This window comes from Salmo salar, chromosome ssa19 (assembly GCF_905237065.1).
Source record: "Salmo salar chromosome ssa19, Ssal_v3.1, whole genome shotgun sequence".
NCBI classification, from domain to species: Eukaryota; Metazoa; Chordata; class Actinopteri; order Salmoniformes; family Salmonidae; genus Salmo; species Salmo salar.
Genome location: NC_059460.1, coordinates 69120661 through 69139692, shown reverse-complemented (window position 1 = coordinate 69139692; position 19032 = coordinate 69120661). Strand labels below are relative to the sequence as shown.

Here is a 19032-nt window from a genome sequence, read left to right as displayed (position 1 = left end):
ATAACCGATCTTCCACCATCACAAGGTAACACCACGATCCTGGTCGTTGTGGATAGCTTTTCTAAGTCCTGTCGTCTCCTCCCTTTGCCCGGTCTCCCTACGGCCCTACAGACGGCGGAGGCTCTGTTTACACACGTCTTTTGGCACTACGGGGTGCCTGAGGATATAGTGTCTGATCGAGGGCCCCAGTTCACGTCAAGGGTTTGGAAGGCGTTCATGGAACGTCTGGGGGTCTCGGTTAGCCTTACCTCGGGTTTTCACCCCGAAAGTAACGGGCAGGTGGAGAGAGTTAATCAGGATGTGGGTAGGTTTCTGAGGTCTTATTGCCAGGATCAGCCGGGGGAGTGGGCGGAGTTTGTGCCCTGGGCAGAGATGGCTCAGAACTCGCTCCGCCACTCCTCCACTAACCTCACTCCGTTTCAATGTGTGTTAGGTTATCAGCCGGTTCTGTCCCCTTGGCATCAGAGCCAGACCGAGGCTCCTGCGGTGGACCACTGGTTCCGGCGCGCGGAGGAAACCTGGGACGCAGCTCACGTCCACCTTCAGCGCGCTGTACGACGTCAAAAAGCTGGTACAGACTGTCGCCGCAGTGAGGCCCCGGTGTTTGCACCAGGGGACAGGGTCTGGCTCTCGACCTGAAACCTGCCCCTCCGCCTGCCCTGCCGGAAGCTGAGTCTGTGGTTTGTGGGGCCGTTTAAAGTCCTGAGGAGATTGAACGAGGTATGTTATAGGTTAAAGCTTCCCCCCAATTACCGCATTAACCCCTCGTTCCATGTGTCTCTCCTCAGGCCGGTGGTGGCTGGCCCGCTCCAGGAGGCCGAGGTGCGGGAGGTTCCTCCGCCCCCACTGGACATTGAGGGGGCCCCGGCGTACTCCGTTCGATCCATCCTGGATTCGAGACGTCGGGTGAGGGGTCTTCAGTACCTCGTGGACTGGGAGGGGTACGGTCCAGAGGAGAGATGCTGGGTTCCGGTGGAGGACGTGTTAGATCCTTCCATGCTGAGCGAGTTCCATCGTCTCCATCCGGATCGCCCTGCGCCTCGTCCTCCGGGTCGTTCCCGAGGCCGGTGTCGATGCACTGCTGGAGCCGCGCGTAAGGGGGAGGGTACTATCACGACTTCTACTGAAGTTGATGCCCCTCCTTGTTCGGGTGGTGTTCGGCGAACGACGTCACCGGCCTTCTAGCCACCATTGATCAGTTTTTAATTTTCCATATCCCAGTAATTATATGTTGAGAATTTAACCCTCTGCTTCCCCTCATTTCTCTGTCGGTGATTGTTTGTTTGTTATGTACGTGTTGTTTCTGTATCGGTGTGCGACGGGTTATTGTTTTACCCGGATTCTTTTCTACGTTGGTTTTGGAAATAAATATTCCATTTTTAAACCACTCTGTTTTCTCCAGCGCCTGACTTCCCTGCCACCTACTTACACGGACTATGACAATTATTATTATTATGAATAATTTATAATTATATAAAAGCCTGTTGGATATTCTCACAGATATATTATTAACCCTGTTATTAGCAAGACAATATATACTGCTCAAAAAATAAAGGGAACACTTAAACAACACATCCTAGATCTGAATGAAAGAAATAATCTTATTAAATACTTTTTTCTTTACATAGTTGAATGTGCTGACAACAAAATCACACAAAAATAATCAATGGAAATCCAATTTATCAACCCATGGAGGTCTGGATTTGGAGTCACACTCAAAATTAAAGTGGAAAACCACACTACAGGCTGATCCAACTTTGATGTAATGTCCTTAAAACAAGTCAAAATGAGGCTCAGTAGTGTGTGTGGCCTCCACGTGCCTGTATGACCTCCCTACAACGCCTGGGCATGCTCCTAATGAGGTGGCGGATGGTCTCCTGAGGGATCTCCTCCCAGACCTGGACTAAAGCATCCGCCAACTCCTGGACAGTCTGTGGTGCAACGTGGCGTTGGTGGATGGAGCGAGACATGTTGTCCCAGATGTGCTCAATTGGATTCAGGTCTGGGGAACGGGCGGGCCAGTCCATATCATCAACGCCTTCCTCTTGCAGGAACTGCTGACACACTCCAGCCACATGAGGTCTAGCATTGTCTTGCATTAGGAGGAACCCAGGGCACACCGCACCAGCATATGGTCTCACAAGGGGTCTGAGGATCTCATCTCGGTACCTAATGGCAGTCAGGCTACCTCTGGCGAGCACATGGAGGGCTGTGCGGTCCCCCAAAGAAATGCCACCCCACACCATGACTGACCCACCGCCAAACCGGTCATGCTGGAGGATGTTGCAGGCAGCAGAACATTCTCCAGGGTGTCTCCAGACTCTGTCACGTCTGTCACGTGCTCCGTGTGAACCTGCTTTCATCTGTGAAGAGCACAGGGCGCCAGTGGCGAATTTGCCAATCTTGGTGTTCTCTGGCAAATGCCAAACGTCCTGCACGGTGTTGCACAACCCCCAGCTGTGGACGTCGGGCCCTCATACCACCCTCATGGAGTCTGTTTCTGACTGTTTGAGCAGACACATGCACATTTGTGGCCTGCTGGAGGTCATTTTGCAGGGCTCTGGCAGTGCTCCTCCTGCTCCTCCTTGCACAAAGGCGGAGGTAGCGGTCCTGCTGCTGGGTTGTTGCCCTCCTACGACCTCCTCCACATCTCCTGATGTACTGGCCTGTCTCCTGGTAGCGCCTCCATGCTCTGGACACTACGCTGACAGACACAGCAAACCTTCTTGCCACAGCTCGCATTGATGTGCCATCCTGGATGAGCTGCACTACCTGAGCCACTTGTGTGGGTTGTAGACTCCGTCTCATGCTACCACTAGAGTGAAAGCACCGCCAGCATTCAAAAGTGACCAAAACATCAGCCAGGAAGCATAGGAACTGAGAAGTGGTCTGTGGTCCCCACCTGCAGAACCACTCCTTTATTGGGGGTGTCTTGCTAATTGCCTATAATTTCCACCTGTTGTCTATTCCATTTGCACAACAGCATGTGAAATTTATTGTCAATCAGTGTTGCTTCCTAAGTGGACAGTTTGATTTCACAGAAGTGTGATTGACTTGGAGTTACATTGTGTTGTTTAAGTGTTCCCTTTATTTTTTTGAGCAGTGTATGTTGGTCAGATTGGTCATGGCTTCCGAGTGGCACACAAAGGGACTGCCTTGCTGATCTCCAGCAATATCCACTGAAAGCGCATGAGGGCAGGGGGCACGGGATGGACCGCAGAGCCGCGCACAGAAGACAGACCTAGCCAATGGGGAAGGGAGGAGGAGGAAGGGAAGGGGGTGGACCCCCACCCCACCACACTGGCAACACTTTAAGGGGCATTGCACTAATAATGGCGCTGACTCAAAGTCAAGTCATATTTTTCGATATACTGTAGGCCTACCAGGTGAAATGAGTCTCACTATTGTGGTGTAGGTAATATTTATTTAAAGAGCATATTGAAATTAGAAGCAATATGATTTGAAGCAATAGCCTACAACTATTTTAGCACCGTTTTGCACTGCTTTGAGGCAAGAATGGGGACTCGTCTTGATAAATCAATGAGATGTTTATTTTCACTGATTCTCCGTTTGGGTATAGGTTAGACTAGAATTAGAAAATTAGGGTGTAGAAATGTTATGCTCTTAGTGTAACATTTATTTAACCTGTCTGGGCTAGGGGGCAGTATTTTCACGGCCGGATGAAAAACGTTCCCAATTTAAACAGGCTACTACTCTGGCCCAGAAACTAGAATATGCATATTATTAGTAGATTTGGATAGAAAACACTCTGAAGTTTCTAAAACTGTTTGAATGGTGTCTGTGAGTATAACAGAACTCATATGGCAGGCAAAAACCTGAGAAAAATCCAAGCAGGAGGTGAAAAGTCTGAGAATTGTAATTCTTCTTTTGATTCTCTATTGAAGCTCCAGTGTCTGTGGGGTGACGTTGCACTTCCTAAGGCATCCATTGGCTGTCTAAAGCCTTCAGAAAGTGGCTTGAGCATTTTCCTGTCACTGGGCAGATAATAGGAGCTCAGTTATTGAGTGGTCTGCCTGGCAACAAAGGGATTGGATATGCTCGGTCCCACGAGCGCGCCCCTCCTTCTTTTTCTTCTTGAATGAATATGCTATTGTCCGGTTGGAATATTATCGCAATTTTACGTTATAAAAACCATAACGATTGATTTTAAACAGCGTTTGACATGCTTCTAAGTACGGTAATGGAACATTTTGACTTTTTGTCTCTCGTTCCGTGCTCGCGCGTTATGCCTTTGGATAAGTGATCTGTACGCACGAACAAAACGGAGGTATTTGGACATAAATATGGATTATTTGGAACAAAAACAACATTTCTTGTGGAAGTAGCAGTCCTGGGAGCGCATTCTGACGAAGATCAGCAAAGGTAATACAATATTTCTAATACTAATTCTGAGTTTAGGTTGCCCCGAATTTGGCGGGTGTCTGAATAGCTCACCATGATGGCTGAGCTATGTACTCAGAATATTGAAAAATGTGCTTTCTCCGTAAAGCTATTTTAAAATCTGACACAGCGGTTGCATAAAGGAGTAGTCTATCTATAATTCTTAAAATAATTGTTATGTATTTTGTCAACGTTTATGATGAGTATTTTTGTAAATTGATGTGCACATTCACCGGACGATTTGGTGGGAATACATTTTCTGAATATCAAGCGCCAATGTAAAATGCTGTTTTTGGATATAAATATGAACTTTATCGAACAAAACATACATGTATTGTGTAACATAATGTCCTAGGAGTGTCATCTGATGAAGATCGTCAAAGGTTAGTGGTTCATTTAGCTGTGTTTTGGGTTTTATTGACACATGTCCTTGCTTGGAAAATGGCTGTGTGATTATTTTTGTCTATGTACTCTCCTAACATAATCTAATGTTTTGCTTTTGCTGTAAAGCCTTTTTTAAATCGGACAATGTGGTTACATCAAGGAGAAGTGTATCTTTAAAATTTTGTCAAATAGTTGTATGTTTGAGAAAGTTGAATTATGACGTTTTGTTGTTTTTGAATTTTCCACCCTGATATTTCACTGGCTGTGTCCCGCAAGTGGGACGCTACCGTCCCACCTAGCCCATGGAAGTTAACTAGGCAAGTCAGTTAAGAACAAATCCATATTTACAAGGACAGCCTACTCCTTCCTCCCTGTCGGGGAATTGAACCCCAGTCTCCCGCGTGCCTGCAGGACACTGGATTCTTTAGCTAAATAGCCCAGTACTGTACTCACGAGCGTCACATTGTACAATGCCATATTTTCCGTTCCATCCCAACGGAAAACAAGAGGGTTTTTTGTTTTCCTTGGAATAGAAACACCGTAATATTAATCAAATGAATCCCAAACTCTGAAAGTAATTGGAAAGGTAGATACAAATTCTGGAGATTTTGTACATTTTGAAATTAGGTTGAGTATGAACGTGAAGTATCAGGTTCTGACAGTGGGGAGCTGCTCGCAACCTATTGGTCATTGAGAACCCTTAATCTGAGGACCGCTTTCCCACCGACAAAGTCCCTCTGAAGATGCTAGTGGTGACGGAGGCAGACAAACAGTGGGTGAAGTACGGAGGGTCTGCGGTAGTTGCAAGGCCGCCAGCCATTTCACCCCTCCTGGCCCTGCTGTTGGCTTTGATGAGTCCCTGTCTGGAGTGAGCCCCTTGCCATCTCTCTCTGAGGCTTAGTGCTTCAAGCTGTTTCTGACAGAGGAGCTGGTGGGAGACATAGTGGATGAGTGGATAGTGGATTTCACTGCTATGCGGACGACACACAGCTGTACATTTCAATGAAACATGGTGAAGCCCCAAAATTGCCCTCGCTAGAAGCCTGTGTTTCAGACATAAAGAAGTGGATGGCTGCAAACTTTCTACTTTTAAACTCGGACAAAACAGAGATGCTTGTTCTAGGTCCCAAGAAACAAAGAGATCTTCTGTTGAATCTGACAATTAATCTGGATGGTTGTACAGTCGTCTCAAATAAAACTGTGAAGGACCTCGGCATTACTCTGGACCCTGATCTCTCTTTTGAAGAACATATCAAGACTGTTTCAAGGACAGCTTTCTTCCATCTACGTAATATTGCAAAAATCAGAAACTTTCTTTCAAAAAATGATGCAGAAAAATGTATCCATGCTTTTGTTACTTCTAGGCTGGACTACTGCAATGCTCTACTTTCCGGCTACCCGGATAAAGCACTAAACAAACTTCAGTTAGTGCTAAATACGGCTGCTAGAATCCTGACTAGAACCCAAAAAATTTGATCATATTACTCCAGTGCTAGCCTCCCTACACTGGCTTCCTGTTAAGGCAAGGGCTGATTTCAAGGTTTTACTGCTAACCTACAAAGCATTACATGGGCTTGCTCCTACCTATCTTTCCAATTTGGTCCTGCCGTACATACCTACACGTACGCTACGGTCACAAGACGCAGGCCTCCTAATTGTCCCTAGAATTTCTAAGCAAACGGCTGGAGGTAGGGCTTTCTCCTATAGAGCTCCATTTTTATGGAATGGTCTGCCTACCAATGTGAGAGACGCAGACTCAGTCTCTACCTTTAAGTCTTTACTGAAGACTCATCTCTTCAGTAGGTCCTATGATTAAGTATAGTCTGGCCCAGGAGTGTGAAGGTGAACGGAAAGGCTGGAGCAACGAACCGCCCTTGCTGTCTCTGCCTTGCCGGTTCCCCTCTTTCCACTGGGATTCTCTGCCTCTAACCCTATTACAGGGGCTGAGTCACTGGCTTACTGGTGTTCTTCCATGCCGTTCATGGGAGGGGTGCGTCACTTGAGTGGGTTGAGTCACTGACGTGGTCTTCCTGTCTGGGTTGGCGCCCCCCCCCCCTTGGGTTGTGCCATGGCGGAGATCGTTGTGGGCTATACTTGGCCTTGTCTTAGGACGGTAAGTTGGTGGTTGGAGACATCCCTCTAGTGGTGTGGGGGCTGTGCTTTGGCAAAGTGGGTGGGGTTATATCCTGCCTGTTTGGCCCTGTCCGGGGGTATCATCGGATGGGGCCACAGTGTCTTCTGATCCCTCCTTTCTCAGCCTCCAGTATTTATGCTGCAGTAGTTTATGTGTCGGGGGGCTAGGGTCAGTCTGTTACATCTGGGGTATTTCTCTTGTCCGGTGTCCTGTGTGAATTTAAATATGCTCTCTCTAATTCTCTCTTTCTCTCTTTCTGTCTTTCTCTCGGAGGACCTGAGCCCTAGGACCATGCCTCAGGACTACCTGGCATGATGACTCCTTGCTGTCCCCAGTCCACCTGGCCGTGCTGCTGCTCCAGTTTCAACTGTTCTGCCTGCGGCTATGGAACCCTGACCTGTTCACCGGACGTGCTTGTTGCACCCTCGACAACTACTATGATTATTATTATTATTTGACCATGCTGGTCATTTATGAACATTTTAACATCTTGACCATGTTCTGTTATAATATCCACCCTGCACAGCCAGAAGAGGACTGGCCACCCCTCATAGCCTGGTTCCTCTCTAGGTTTCTTCCTAGGTTTTTGGCCTTTCTAGGGAGTTTTTCCTAGCCACCGTGCTTCTTTCACATGCATTGCTTGCTGTTTGGGGTTTTAGGCTGGGTTTCTGTACAGCACTTTGAGATATCAGCTGATGTACGAAGGGCTATATAAATAAATTTGATTTGATTTGATGAGAGCAATTGCTATGCCTTGGAACTACAGGAGAAGAGAGAATCAGGGGAAACTCGCTAAATGTGTGACAACCACAATTAGTTAAACGTATACCTTCCTGGTGAACTCCCCAAGGGAATACTGGCGCACGGATCCTATGTTTGCAACTCCCTTCTTTGCCACTCTCTTTCCCCAAGACTGCTTCCTAGTTCTGCTACGATGCCTGCATTTCATCAACAATGCTGCTGCCAACCTAAATGACCCCTTACACAAAATTAATACATGTTCTTACCAGCTTTACATTAACATTTGGTAGGGTCTTTGTGCCATACAAGGACCTATGCAGTGACACGACCCTGATGTTATGGAAGGGTAGGCTGGCATTCCGTAAATATATTTCCTACAAAGGCACAACTTTGGGGTCAAGTTCTTTATTATATGCGACATGAAGACAGGATTTGTCCAGGACATTAAGACTACACAGGGTCCAACACTGACATCCTACATTATGAGGGGCTTGGGGTGTCTGGGTCCGGGTCCGGGGTGATAACCATGCTGGCTCCTCATCTCGAGAAGGGCCACACTTGGTATGTAGACAGTTGGTACAGCAGTTCCACACTCTTTCAGCATCTGCTCTCCAACAGCACAGGGGCCTGTGGCACAATCCGGTTGAACAGGAAGAGGATGCCGGCATTCGGAAGCAGGAAGATGCAGAGGGGGGAGGTGGAGTTCAAGGAGAACGGTCAACAGCTGGCACTAAAGTGGCATGACAAACGAAACGTCCACGACCTTCCCTGTAGCTCAGTTAGTAGAGCATGGTGTTTGCAACACATGGTGTTTGCAACGCCAGGGTGTGGGTTCGATTCCCACGGGGGGCCAGTACGGGAAAAAAAAAAAAAAATGAAATGTAAGTCGCTCTGGATAAGAGCGTCTGCTAAATGACTAAAATGTAAAAAAAAAAAATGTACAAATGTCCTCTCCACTGTCCATAGCAATCATGTTGGCCACTGGGAAGTTGGACCACCTGATGGGAGAGAGAAAGATCAAACCAGACTGTGTGCTTGACTATAACCTATAAATGGGGGCCGTGGATAAGGCGGACATGATAAACACCTTTGTGGAATGTGCTCTGAAAACAAGTGGTACAAGAATATATTTTTCCATCTAATCGACACTGCTGTCCTCAATGACCACATAGTTCACCACCAGCTAACAAGTGAGATGATTACGGAACTATGTTTTTGGAATTTGACATACAATTCACATACAAATCACATACAGTTCCAAAATGCAATTAAATTGACAATATCTCATCCACCCTCATCATCCTCACCACTCACTCTTCCTCCCCACTCCTTGATTACCTACCAATAGCACAGAGAGAACCTCATGAGAAAGCTGCTGGAGGAGCATCACACCCTTCGGCGTTCATCAACTTGGAGCCATCCTGCTGCAGACAATCCCCTACACCTCAATGCACGGCATGCAGTTTTTATTGTTCAATCACTGAATATTGAAATATGGGTTATGCATATTAATGAGTTGTCAGTCTTTTCTTGCTCTTTTTTTCCCTCTAGTAAAACTCAAACTTTTTCCCTCTAGTAAAACTTTTTATTTTTGCCAATACTTCAATAAAATAGACAACCATTACATACAGGCCTAAGTTTTTTCTTGTTGTTTTTTCTTCCAGTAAAACTTTGTGCTGTTCAAAGAATATGTTGCCAGCATACAAAAGCTGGCCTCATTCTTTGGCAAAAAAGAAGTCCAGTTCGAGTTATGATGTTGGCAAATAATATTCAATACAGTTTGTGTGTGTGGTTTCTGAAAGTACAGAATAAAGAGGAATTATTAGTAATTACAATACAATATCAGGATATAGCAATAAAACAATATTTCAATGAAGTAACTTAATAACACTGCTTTAAAAATAATAATTTGCATTCACAAATCATAATTATGAATGATATAAGACACAGTAAGAAACAGTAACTGAAGAGCTCCAAAAGGGGGCAGGGCAGTGCAGAGCAGGGCTATGCTAAACAAGCCAAATTAATACACAGGCAATGGTCATGATGAAGCCAGGGCTTCAAAGGATACAACAGAAGCTAATACAAGAATGTTGCTAGCTACATAAGCACAATTGAGTATAAAACCATAAAGGTTATGGAATTAGTACTTTGCGTGTCCACAGTTATAAAGGAATACACACAGTATACTTTATGTTCCATACATAACTACATAAGGTGTGCTACAGTAGAAACAACATAACACGATTTACAGAAACTATTATGCTAACGTAATAAGGCACGCCACTTACTTTGATAGGACCACACAAATGTCCAAAATAGTTATTAGTAATGAAAACAGCAATGAAGGCAATGGGGGAGCCAGCCGGAAAATGCGCCAGAGGTAAAACATTCAGGAAGATTCTGACTGGAGATGCGTAAATGCTTGCATACTTGACCTGGGGAAACACTGGGGGAGTGCTTGGGCTCTCATCAAAGAGAGAACTTTGTCCGGCTCATCTAGCTAATATTCATCTTACATTAGCATAGCGTGCCTGAGATGTAAATTGTCTGGCACAGTGAAATGGGCTACTTGACAAGTTGAAACATAGATAATTAGCAGGAAGCTAATTGGTTTGAGGGCAGCATGGGTTAACTGTCCTGTTGAGTGACAATCAAATGTTGGAACAGTGAGCGCATTCTGACATCACGCTCATAAAAAAAACTCACGCTGGTGGGACCGCTAGAGATATTTGGAACTCACATGTGAAAATATTAAGGGAATGCCCTGTGCAACTTAACTTAAACATTGTATGAATGTCATCACAACTGAGCATATTTTGTGCTTTGGGAACCTATATCTTGTAATGTACCCACACTTCTCCCACAACCTAATGAAATGTTCTGGGAACCTTTAAATAACTTAGAAAGGCTGTTCTGTCAACATTCTTGCAACATCAAAGGAATGTTTTGTGCACCCTGATACAAACATTGTCTGAATGTCAGCACAACTGGACAGTTTTAGTGATTTGGGAACATATATCTTGTCATATCCACACAAGGTTCCCACAACCTAAATAAATGTTTTAGGAACTTTTAAAGAACATAACAAATGTGCTCTGGGAATGTTCTTGTAACATAAGGGGAATGTTTTTGCACCCTTATACAAACATTGCATAATCATCCGTACAATTTGACAGATTATTTTGTGATGTCCCCACAGTGTTTCCACCAGACTGTTCCAACAACCTAAAGAAACATTCTGGGAACCTTTAAAGAACAGACAAAATGTGTTCTGGGAACGTTCTTGTAACATGGCGAAAGTTTTATACAAACATTGTGTAATCATCAGCACGGCTGGACAGTTTTTGTGTTAGAACATTTGCCACAACCTAATGAATGTTCTGGGAACTTTCACAGAACCAATTGTGGTTTGCTGGGTGTACTCATAGAAATGCATGAACATACATAGATAGCAGTGGTGCCTCCTCAATGGAGGAAGGGGAGGAGGCTCCACTATCCTGAATAAACAGTATTCACAGGTCATCAGATAATTGATTAAAACACACTATTTTGCAATGAAGGTCTACAGTAGCCTCAAAGCACTCTGTACGGTAGCACGATGGTGTAACCGGAGGACAGCTATCTGTCGTCCTCCTCTGGGTATATTGACTTCAAGTACAAAACCTAGGAGGCTCATGGTTCTCACCCCCTACATGGACTTACACAGTAACTATGACAACTTCCAGAGGATGTCCTCCAACCTATCAGAGCTCTTGCAGCATGAACTGACATGTTGTCCACCCAATCAAAGGATCAGATAATAAATATAGTACTTAAAGCATAAGCTACAGCTAGCTAGCACTGGAGTGCATAAAATGTGGTGGGTAGTTGACTCAAAGAGAGAGAAAGACAATAGTTGAACAGTTTTAAACTAATTCATTTCTTCAAAAATGAAGGAGAAGCAAGAGAGAGAGTCATTTTTTCACTCGAAGTTTCACTTACTTAGATAGCAAATGCAGCTAGCTAGTTTTAGCCTACTCAAACACACTGCTCAAACAGAGGGATGCTATGTTAGCTAGCTGGCTATGACTATCCAACACAAGCTTTTGGTTTTACTAATTTATTGCCACTAGGGCCCGCCGGTGTAACTGCTAAACTACTTACTGACTCTATCGTTACTGCCTGATTGTAGCGGGTTTACTAACGCATTAGGTCTGTTAGCTATGTTGACTATGATGATACAAATAGCTAGTATGGTGACAACGATGTAGGCTGTGTTTAGCGGTTATAATATGGTTTTGCTTGGAAAGGTTTTTTCACCTGGTCTCATACAGCTGATGTGTTGTGCATTGAAGTCCACAAGCGAAGGGAAAAGGTAAGAGGAGGAGAGTGCATAGATGCGAGAAGGAATACAATATGGCTGCTATGAAAGTGAACTGTCTTTCCACTTGATCAGGGGTGTATTCATTCCGCCGATTCTGTTGAAAGACATTTTTTAAATGGAAGCAAATGGAACGAAATGGGGATAAATATACCTGAATATGTCTAATAAAAATTATTGTTTGCAACTGTTGGACTTATGATTGCACCCTAGATCAGCTAGATGCAGGCAAGTGTGAAGGAGGTATTAAATGTGTCACTGTCTGTCCATGTGTCACTGTCTGTCACCTCAAAATCTTCTCTCAACCTGTGTGCACCAGGTTGTAAACTTTCATTCATAGGCTAGGTTGTAGGGAAAATGTGAGTATCATGTAGTAGCCTAAACCTATCAATGTTAAAATGAACTGGGTCAATGGAATATGAATGACAGTCATTCAATATGCTGTAATAGAAATAAGGCCATGCCCATAATAAAAGTGTCCTCCTTCATCTTAAATGGCACCGACCGCCACTTTTTAATAGCTGTACTCACGTGAGTAGGAGCAGGGCTGTTCCACAGGTCAGTGATCTCACTGAGGTTTTCCGGCAGGTCATCTTCATGCTCTGCCTGGGCAGCTAGCTCCAGGTTCCGACAGAACGGGTCTAGCCACACAGGGTTGGCCCTGAGAGTCAACAACAGTCTTAGCTATAACCTTACCCAGCTAACACTTCATCAGTCTTATTAAATATTGTATACACAACTGTCAGATATTTAAGATCAGCACTGCATGTAGCTGTGAACCTGTAAAAGGAATATGCCCACACATACATCATATCAATGACATGAGTCAAGTGCAATAAAGTACTGTAGGTTTTAAAATGCATAAACACTGTAATCTATTGTCTCACCCCTCAAATGAGTATTTATTGGTGTTGGGCAAATCCAGGATGTCCATGAGACCTTGCTTCCCTGGAAGACAGAAGACAAACGGGTGAATTACAATCACTCGCACACACGTACACACACACACAGCTAGTCAAACTAGTCCATAGTTTGCCACATCCTGCTGTTAGGCTTGCAGGGACTTTCCCCTCGGTGCTGTCTCTCACCTGTGGATCCTGCTACAATGGCTTTCAGCTTCCTCTTGTGTCTGTAGCACAGAAAAACACACAGACAGGTGGTGAGACGTTCAACATGTTGACATAGCCATGTCAAAGTATCTATCATAGCCAGTTTGAAGTAACACCATTACAAATTCCATTGAAATGAAAAACATGTTTTATAGACTATTGAGATTAACTGAAAGAGCAATCTATACTTTGATACACAAGAACATATTGTAAAATGAAGTGGTTAAGTATGAGTAAGCTTATTGGATTGTATAAGTTAAAGTGGATCAGTATGCTATGTTTGACAATGAGGGTGAAAGGGTGACAGAGGGTGATAAGCGAAAAGACTACCAGACTGCTAAATAGTCAATTAATGCTACCCAAACTATCTGCACTGACTCTATCTTGCACTGACCCTATGTACACTCACTAGACTATACAAACCATATACATTGACATTCACGCACACTACATACGCCCACACGCACATTACACACACACGCAGACCAAAACAACACAAACACACATACATACTGTACATATTACACACACACACTTTTACACTCATCATTTGCTGCAGCTACTTTGTTATATATTTTACTCGTATTATCTATCCTGATGACTAGACACTTAACCCTGCCGTCATGGACATACAGTATCGACATCAAATACTTCATACCTCTGCACATTGATTTGTACTGGTACTCCCTGTATATACAGTTGAAGTTGGAAGTTTACATACACCTTAGCCAAATACATTTAAACTCAGTTTTTCACAATTCCTGACATTTAATCCTAGTAAAAATTCCCTGTCTTAGGTCAGTTACAATCACCACTTTCTTTTAAGAATGTGAAATGTCAGAATAATAGTAGAGAGAATGATTTATTTCATCTTTTATTTCTTTCATCACATTCCCAGTGGGTCAGAAGTTTACATACACTCAATTAGTATTTGGTAACATTGCCTTTAAATTGTTTAACTTGGGTCAAACATTTCGGGTAGCCTTCCACAAGCTTCCCACAATAACTTGGTTCAATTTTGGCCCATTCCTCCTGACCGAGCTGGTGTAACTGAGTCAGGTTTGTAAGGCCTCCTTGCTCGCACACACTTTTTCAGTTCTGCCCACAAATTGTCTATGGGATTGAGGTCAGGGCTTTGTGATGGTCACAGTTTGCGGGGGGTATGCTAGTTCTGAACGTCACATGCTAATGTAAAAAGCTGGTTTTTGATATAAATATGAACTTGATTGAACAAATTGAAGTTTTTGTATTTTTGAGGAATTTGTAATTCGCGCCACGCCCATCATTGGCTATTGGAGCAGGTGTAAGAGGTTTTGCACTAACTTTGGAAGTATGCTTGGGGTCATTGTCCATTTGGAAGACCCATTTGCGATCAAGCTTTAACTTCCTGACTGATGTCTTGAGATGTTGCTTCAATACACAGTGAGGGAAAAAAGTATTTGATCCCCTGCTGATTTTGTACGTTTGCCCACTGACAAAGAAATGATCAGTCTATAATTTTAATGGTAGGTTTATTTGAACAGTGAGAGACAGAATAACAACAAAGAAATCCCGAAAAACGCATGTCAAAAATGTTATAAATTGATTTGCATTTTAATGAGGGAAATAAGTATTTGACCTCTCTGCAAAACATGACTTAGAACTTGGTGGCAAAACCCTTGTTGGCAATCACAGAGGTCAGATGTTTCTTGTAGTTGGCCACCAGGTTTGCACACATCTCAGGAGGGATTTTGTCCCACTCCTCTTTGCAGATCTTCTCCAAGTCATTAAGGTTTCGAGGCTGACGTTTTTGCAACTCGAACCTTCAGCTCCCTCCACAGATTTTCTATGGGATTAAGGTCTAGAGACTGGCTAGGCCACTCCAGGACCTTAACTTGTTATGGATAGGGGGCAGTATTTTCACGGCCGGATAAAAAACGTACCCGATTTAATCTGGTTATTACTCCTGCCCAGAAACTAGAATATGCATATAATTAGTAGCTTTGGATAGACAACACTCCAAAGTTTCTAAAACTGTTTGAATGGTGTCTGTGAGTATAACAGAACTCAAATGGCAGGCCAAAACCTGAGAAGATTCTGTACAGGAAGTACCCTGTCTGACCATTTCTTGGCCTTCTTTGTCATCTCTATCCAAAACAGAGGATCTCTGCTGTAACGTGACACTTTCTAAGGCTCCCATAGGCTCTCAGAAGGCACCAGAACGTTGAATGATGACTCTGCAGTCTCTGGCTGAAAAACAGTAGCGCATTTGGATAGTGGTCGATCTGAGAACAATGAGACGCGTGTGCACGTGAAGAGGCCATTTTACATTTTCAGTCTTTCAACGAAAACAACCACTCCGGTCGGAATATTATCGCTATTTTACGAGAAAAATTGCCTAAAAATTGATTTTAAACAGCGTTTGACATGCTTCGAAGTACGGTAATGAAATATTTTGAATTTTTTGTCACGAAACGCGCCGGCGCATCACCCTTCGTTACCCTTCGGATAGTGTCTTGAACGCACGAACAAAACGTCGCTATTTGGATATAACTATGGATTATTTGGAACCAAACCAACATTTGTTGTTGAAGTAGAAGTCCTGGGAGTGCATTCTGATGAAGAACAGCAAAGGTAATCCAATTTTTCTTATAGTAAATCTGAGTTTGGTGAGTACCAAACTTGGTGGGTGTCAAAATGGCTAGCCTGTGATGGTACGGCTATCTACTCAGAATATTGCAAAATGTGCTTTCGCCGAAAAGCTATTTTAAAATCTGACACCGCAATTGCATAAAGGAGTTCTGTATCTATAATTCTTAAAATAATTGTTATCATTTTTTGTGAACGTTTATCGTGAGTAATTTAGTAAATTCACCGGAAGTGTTCGGTGGGAATGCTAGTTCTGAACGTCACATGCTAATGTAAAAAGCTGGTTTTTGATATAAATAAGAACTTGATTGAACAAAACATGCATGTATTGTATAACATAATGTCCTAGGAGTGTCATCTGATGAAGATCATCAAAGGTTAGTGCTGCATTTAGCTGTGGTTTTGGTTTTGTGACATATATGCTAGCTTGAAAAATGGGTGTCTGATTATTTCTGGCTAGGTACTCTCCTGACATAATCTAATGTTTTGCTTTCGTTGTAAAGCCTTTTTGAAATCGGACAGTGTGGTTAGATAAAGGAGAGTCTTGTCTTTAAAATGGTGTAAAATAATCATATGTTTGAAAAATGGAAGTTTTCGGATTTTCGAGGAGTTTGTATTTCGCGCCACACCCTATCATTGGATATTGGAGCGGTGTTCCGCTAGCGGAATGTCTAGATGTAAGAGGTTAATGTGCTTCTTCTTGAGCCACTCCTTTGTTGCCTTGGCCGTGTGTTTTGGGTCATTGTCATGCTGGAATACCCATCCACGACCCATTTTCAATGCCCTGGCTGAGGGAAGGAGGTTCTCACCCAAGATTTGACAGTACATGGCCCCGTCCATTGTCCCCTTTGATGCGGTGAAGTTGTCCTGTCCCCTTAGCAGTAAAACACCCCCAAAGCATAATGTTTCCACCTCCATGTTTCATTGGAAAACTTCAGACGGGCATGTATATGTGCTTTCTTGAGCAGGGGGACTTTGCGGGCGCTGCAGGATTTCAGTCCTTCACGGCGTAGTGTGTTACCAATTGTTTTCTTGGTGACTATGGTCCCAGCTGCCTTGAGATCATTGACAAGATCCTCCCGTGTAGTTCTGGGCTGATTCCTCACCGTTCTCATGATTATTGCAACTCCACGAGGTGAGATCTTGCGTGGAGCCCCAGGCCGAGGGAGATTGACAGTTCTTTTGTGTTTCTTCCATTTGCGAATAATCGCACCAACTGTCGTAACCTTCTCACCAAGCTGCTTGGCGATGGTCTTGCAGCCCATTCCAGCCTTGTGTTGGTATACAATCTTGTCCCTGACATCCTTGGAGAGCTCTTTGCTCTTGGCCATGGTGGAGGTTTGGAATCTGATTGATTGATTGCTTCTGTGGACAGGTGTCTTTTATACAGGTAACAAGGTGAGATTAGGAGCACTCCCTTTAAGAGTGTGCTCCTAATCTCAGCTCGTTACCTGTATAAAAGACACCTGGGAGCCAGAAATCTTTCTGATTGAGAGGGTGTCAAATAAAATGCAAATCAATTTATAACATTTTTGACATGTGTTTTTCTGGATATTTTTGTTGTTATTCTGTCTCTCACTGTTCAAATAAACCTACCATTAAAATTATAGACTGATCATTTCTTTGTCAGTGGGCAAACGTACAAAATCAGCAGGGGATCAAATACTTTTTTCCCTCACTATTTCCACATAATTTCACTACCTCATGATGCAATCTATTTTGTGAAGTGCACCAGTCCCTCCTGCAGCAAAGCACCCCCACAACATGATGCTGCCACCCCCGTGCTTCACGGTTGGGATGGTGTTATTCGGCTTGCAAGCGTCCCCCTTTTTCCTCCAAACATAACGATGGTCATTATGGCCAAATTAGTAGGACTCGTTTTACTGTGGATATAGATACTTATGTACCTGTTTCCTCCAGCATTTTCACAAGGTCCTTTGCTGTTGTTCTGGGATTGATTTGCATTTTTTCGCAGCAAAGTACGTTCATCTCTAGAAGATAGAACGCGTCTCGTTCCTAAGCAGTATGACAGCTGCGTGGTCCCATGGTGTTTATCCTTGTTTGTACAGATGAACGTGGTATCTTCAGGTGTTCATCTTCATTTTTTTTCAGAGGTCTTGACTGATTTATTTTGATTTTCTCATGATGTCAAGCAAAGAGTTTGAAGGTAGGCATTGAAATACATCCACAGTACACCTACAATTGACTCAAATGATGTCAACTAGCCTATCAGAAGCTTCTAAAGTCATTACATCATTTTATGGAATTTTCCAAACTGTTTATAGGCACAGTCAACTCAGTGTATGTGCAAATCAACTGCTCAGCCCACAACCGTAAGGTTCTCCAGAGGGTAGTGAGGTCTGCACAACACATCACCAGGGGCAAACTACCTGCCCTCCAGGACACCTACACCACCCGGTGTCACAAGAAGGCCAAAAAGATAATCAAGGACAACAACCACCCGAGCCACTGCCTGTTCACCCCGCTATCATCCTGAATGTGAGGTCAGTACAGGTGCATCAAAGCTGAGACCGAGAGACTGAAAAACAGCTTCTATCTCAAGGCCATCAGACTGTTAAACAGCTATGACTAACATTGAGTGGCTGCTGCCAACATAAAGACTCAAATCTTTAGCCACTTTAATAATAAAAAATTGGATGTAATAAATGTATCACTAGTCACTTTAAACAATGCCACTTTATATAATGTTTACATACCCTACATGACTCATCTCATATGTATATACTGTACTCTATACCATCTACTGCATCTTGCCTATGCTGTTCGGCCAATGCTCATCCATATATTTATATGTACATATTCTTATTCATTCCTTTACACTTGTGTGTATAAGGTAGTTGTTGTGAAATTGTTAGATTACTTGTTGATATTACTCTACGGTCAGAACTAGAAGCACAAGCATTTCACTACACTCGCATTAACATCTGCTAACGATGTGTATGTGACCAATAAAATTTGATTTGATGTCAATTTCTGACCCACTGGAATTGTGATACAGTGAATTATAAGTGAAATAATCTGTCTGTAAACAACTGTTGGAACAATTACTTGTGTCATCCACAAAGTAGATGTCCTAACCGACTTGCCAAAACTATAGTTTGTTAACAAGAAATTTGTGGAGTGGTTGAAAAACGAGTTTTAATGACTCCAACCTAAGTGTATATAAACTTTTGACTTCAACTGTAGCGCCAATCTTGTGTATTTTATTTTATTCCTCTTGCGTTACAATTGGAATTTTTTCTTTAACTCTG

At 43.4% G+C, this 19032-nt stretch overlaps 1 protein-coding gene across 3 annotated transcripts in view; it reads right to left on the bottom strand.

Moving 5' to 3' along the window:
* LOC106579432 (cadherin-23) overlaps positions 1-19032 on the bottom strand; it is a 706260-nt gene that overhangs the window by 22125 nt on the left and 665103 nt on the right. For all 3 annotated transcript variants that reach the window (XM_014159337.2, XM_014159338.2, XM_014159340.2), the window contains 3 exons: positions 13112-13152; positions 12911-12971; positions 12555-12684 (listed from right to left, as the gene is read on the bottom strand). In XM_014159337.2, the coding sequence (XP_014014812.2) occupies positions 12555-12684; positions 12911-12971; positions 13112-13152 (232 nt within the window). The remainder of the gene's footprint in view (positions 1-12554; positions 12685-12910; positions 12972-13111; positions 13153-19032) is intronic.